This window comes from Astatotilapia calliptera, chromosome 19 (genome assembly GCF_900246225.1).
Source record: "Astatotilapia calliptera chromosome 19, fAstCal1.2, whole genome shotgun sequence".
NCBI lineage: Eukaryota > Metazoa > Chordata > Actinopteri > Cichliformes > Cichlidae > Astatotilapia > Astatotilapia calliptera.
In genome coordinates, this window is record NC_039320.1 from 23528428 (window position 1) to 23533009 (window position 4582).

Consider the following 4582-nt stretch of genomic DNA (forward strand, 5'->3'; position numbering starts at 1 on the left):
CCACTGCTTATGAAACTGCGTGTGTGTGAGAGAGAAAGCGGCATCACAAAGAGACAGTACATCTTTATGATTCATAAAAAAATAAAGTTCTAACAGTTTCTCAGAACTTTGCACGAAAAAAGGTCAGGCATGTGACTTTATTCTAAACACCAGTCCACATATGCTAAATACACCAGGGACATTATAATGAACTTAGTAGAGTATTATGCAAGAGCTGTAACTCGTGCCCTCCTTGCTCCCATGTGACAGATCTGAATGTGCTCAAATATGCTTCTAATGAACTCCAATACAGAACAACCAACTTGCCTGTCTGTTCTGACTCATCTGGCTCTGTCTCTGAGCTAATGAACAGGACGCGATGTCCCCAGATGGATTTGCCAAAAGAGCTTTTATAACACCCAGAAAAAAATCATTCAACCAGCAGGAAGCTACCCACAGGCCAGTCAGCACATTTGAAAGAACATGAGTGAGCTTCAGTTGAGGGCGGTGGCGGTAGTGGGAGTCAGCATGACACACACACACACACACACACACACACAGGATGTGGGCAGGCACCACTTTTGTGTATTTGTGCGTGAGATGACTGGGAAAGATTGCTGACTTCATCTTGATCCCACACATGATTTTTTTCATTTTTAGAATATGGGAAAGGTCACAAGACTCATAATCACGACTCATTTACCCTTGTTTTTTATTACAAATATGTATTAAATAATATGAAAAGGTAGACAGGGAGATACAATCAAGGTATAATTATGGTACTGATGATTACTATTCATATGTACATTTCTTTTCACCCATCCCCCCCAAAATGTGACAAATTCATTTCATAGTACAACAAACAACACATTCACATACACGTACATGACTATCAACACAAACAAAGGAGAGGTGCAGAAGGTGAAATGTATAAGACAAAACTTCATACAAAGGCTTTGGCAAGAGTGCATACATATAATCACAATTATATAAACAAAGAATCTTTTAGAGAAAATATGTGTACAAATGAGCAGTAGAGCAGGAAGAGAGTCCAGTGCATGATTTCTTTTTCATTCCCATGATTCAAAAGAACAGCAGTCCCATGTGCTTGACTGCTTCCTGTGTGTCCCTCTGGTATCTTGGGAGTGGGTCGGGTGGCAGGTTGTTCATTGTTTAGTTTGAGCCAACAGGTACCAGCATGCTTAGCGCTGCAATGCCAGACTTCGAGGGAGGGATTTTTCCTGTGGCCATTTTGTTCAAACTCCTGACGTCAGCCTGCCAGGAGGGAATTTTCTTTGTGGTCATGTGGCGGCGGGCGTGTTTGGTCAGGTGATCGCTGCGCATGAACCGCCGGTCACACACGGGACACACAAACTTCTTCTCGCCAGTGTGCGTACGCCTGTGACGGGAGAGCTCGTCTGAGCGGGCGAACCTCTTATCACACCCGTCCCAGCTGCAGCTGAAGGGCTTCTCACCTAAGGGAGGACCAAGTGAAGAAAACAAGTGAGTCACATTGTAGTCATAAAAACTTGACACATAACTGAGCTTGGCTTACAATAAAACAATGAGCTCACTCTCTTTCCCGACAAGAATAACAAGGTCGGAGAAGGAATGTTTTACAAACAGGATGCAACACTCATTTTCAGTCCACATTCTCACAAGCAACTCTGAAGGCAGTAAACCCCCCACCTGTGTGTGTTCGAAGATGAGCTTTGAGGTGTGAGCTCTTGAAGTATGTCTTCCTGCAGCCTGGGAAGTTGCAGACATAGTTCCTCCTGCGGGAAAAATCCATCTTTGTGGCTGTTGTGGTGCTGCTGGGTCCTGTTGACAAGTACACAGGGGCTGGGGCCAGAGGTAGTAGCTTGGTGTTGCCCAGGGTCATGACAGTCTGAGGGCAGTGGGTACCCTGAGAGACGGATGACTGAGGGAGGACCAGCATCACTGTGCCTTGGGGCACTGAGGAGCCCACAATCAGGGACTGCTGGACAGGGGGGTTGTTAGCTGAGGTGGGTTGGGGGAGGATGGGTGTGGCAGCAGCCCGAATGCCAGAATTGGATGTCTGAACCGCACTGGGGATGAAGGCTGAGATTATACCCGATTGGCTGCTGACAGGGAACATCTGGCAGATGATTTGAGGGCTTGCAACTGGAGGAGGGGACACAGTTGTGGGAACAGGGGGAGAGGGTGGGCTATTTTGCGGTTGGCTGTTGACAGGAGTTAGGGTGGGGACACTGTCCAAACAGGATTTGGGGGGACTGGGTGGCTGCTCTGTTTTTGAAGGTATGAGAGAAGCAGGAGGGGATGGAGGTGTGGTTATCTGCTCTGTGTTTGTGATGCACTGCTGCTCCTGCTGCTGGGAGACCATTGTAGTAGCTGTTACCATGTCCCTAGCTTTCTCTGGATTGGGGGCCACTGGAATGTGGTGCTGGCAGAGGGTTCTATCCGCAGTGTGGCGGATCACGCTTGTCGCCATTGCTTTGCAGGGCTGTGTGAGGGGGAGAGAGGGGGTCTTTTCAGCAACGGTTGCCAGGACAAGTTGCTGTGTGGATGCGACCAAGCCAGAACTTGACTGCGACGCGGTGCCTGATGATGTTTCAACAAAGCTGGGACTGTGGGGCGGGGTCATACACTGCAAAGAGACAGTCAGAGAGTTAAAAAGTGCATCTACTGTCTCTAGTTGCATAAGAACCTACATTTGCAGTGATAAGCATCACAGGTGGCAAGAAGATAAGACATAAGAATAACCATCATAATGAGCTATAAAACAGTGATTTTTATGACCCTGCCTCTGCAAGAAGGAACTCTGCCTGACAGTCAAACACCTAACTGTAACAAGGTTTTTCTTGTTGTAGCAATTGTCAGCTGCCCCAACCTCATATCATTAACACTTATGCATCACAAGGTCAAACCTTTCAGTCCTTTTAGTTCAAACTATGATGAAGAAATGCTGCAGTGGTGGTGCCCATATGTTGGTGCTATATGATATGTCTTACCAGGGAGGAGAAGGACACAAAGTCCTTTGGGGGGTCTGGAAGTTCTGATGGTGGGAGGGAGTCGCCGGAGTCTGAAGCTGGGGTTAGGGGTCTTGGTTTGCAGGTCTTTGGCTTTGGTTTTGGCTTTTTGCGGCTAAAGAAAAGATCTGTGCTCCAACAGCTCATGCACACCAGAGCCTCCGCTGCTTCCAGGTCAGTGTACTCCAGACCAGAGCAGTCGAAACCCAATCCACTAGAGTCAGAGTGCTCGCTGTCATGCCTCCTTCTCTTTACATTAACCTCACAGGCATCCATATTCTCAGTCTGGGGGGGTGGAGAAAATTAAATTACATTTCTGTGTTCAGGTCACTGACAACACACGTACAAACACACAAAGCTATTTTCCACGCCTATTCCACATTATGTTTATTCAGCTTTTCTCCGATCGCGCTTAGAAGGAGACATTTTTTTATTCTATGAACCCGAATGGAACAAAAAAAAAATTCTATTTCCAGTTATCATCTGCTCAGTCACTCTTCCTGTACCTGAAGTTCCCGGGCCAAAAAGGAGAGGGTGCTGGTGACTACACCCCACCCCATGCACTGCCTCTGGCCCGAAGCCAGGACACCTCCCATGACCAAATATAGACCAAACAGTGACGTGCTGCCGAGATGAGCCATGTGAAATCCCCATAAAGCGGGTTTGCATCAGGAAGTAGGCTTGTCACGTTCCAACTTTTATTATATATTTTTCACAGTAAACAAAGCATATTAGTAATTCTCCACAGAAATACACCCGGACTAAAAAAAATTGACAGCGACAGAGTTGCGCGTGTCGTTGCGTGATATTTTTTTATTTTTCTTATTTTATTTAAGGTTGAATAAAATGCTAAAAATAGTGTTCATGTTAAATATGTTTTTTGTGGCACTATTGCAAAGTTAATTAGACAAAAAATTATAATAAATATACTTTTTTTAAAATGTCGAATTAAGCTTTTCATTTATGTAAGTGCTGAAATGTCAAAGTAAACAAGTGGACGTTAAAAGAATTGAAGTGAAAACAAACAAAAATGTTGCGTAAAGCTAAAGTGACAGTTTAATAAAATTGCCTTACCTCGAGTGAGTCCATTTCGTTGAATTTTCGCGATGGCACTGAGGAATAAAATATTTTGATATCGCGTTTTTGTTTCTGAAGCCAGTTTAGAACAAAGAGACGGCGGTTGCCAGAGCTGCTGCCTGTTCCGATAGGGTTGAGGTCGTCTTTTCTCTGACTGGCTCCCTTTTCTCTCAGCTGTGTGTGTAAAACGTGGGGGGTGAAAAGGAGGAGGGGGAAGGGGAAAAAAAAAAGAATAACAAAACTCACAACACGCAAAGGCGGGTGGCAACACTCCACCAATCACGAGCGTGCGTGTGAAGAGCTTCAGCCAATGGGAGAGCAAAAAGCGCGTGAACAGTGCGTGCTCGCTGGACGGTTGGAGGAAACAGGGTGCGTGGTCGTTGGTGGGCGTGGTCACAGGAGTCAGCAGTGTCAGGGTAAACCCGATGAACTGCCATCCGCCAAACTAGGCGAAAGGTCGTTTCAGTGTATGCTGCATTCATGGGCTGTAGGAATAATCTCTCGGAAATCACACA

The 4582-nt window shown here is 45.9% G+C and overlaps 1 protein-coding gene across 1 annotated transcript; it reads right to left on the minus strand.

The window, feature by feature from the left end:
• Positions 1-667: 667 nt before the first annotated feature.
• LOC113012439 (Krueppel-like factor 11) lies at positions 668-4273 on the minus strand. Its single transcript, XM_026152654.1, has 4 exons — positions 4065-4273; positions 2973-3275; positions 1669-2608; positions 668-1454 (listed from the first exon to the last, which is right to left on the minus strand). Exons 1-4 carry the CDS (start codon positions 4077-4079, stop codon positions 1153-1155), a joined length of 1560 nt encoding a protein of 519 aa, XP_026008439.1. The 5' UTR covers positions 4080-4273; the 3' UTR covers positions 668-1152.
• Between the last annotated feature and the right edge of the window lie 309 nt (positions 4274-4582).

Bases quoted from the DNA above. Each gene is read 5' to 3' on its own strand.
- LOC113012439 (XM_026152654.1), bottom strand. The intron at 2,609-2,972 runs GTAAGACATATC...GTCTCTTTGCAG, and splicing joins TTGTGTCCTTCTCCTCCCTG to TGTATGACCCCGCCCCACAG. The intron at 1,455-1,668 runs GTGGGGGGTTTA...GTCCTCCCTTAG, and splicing joins TCATCTTCGAACACACACAG to GTGAGAAGCCCTTCAGCTGC.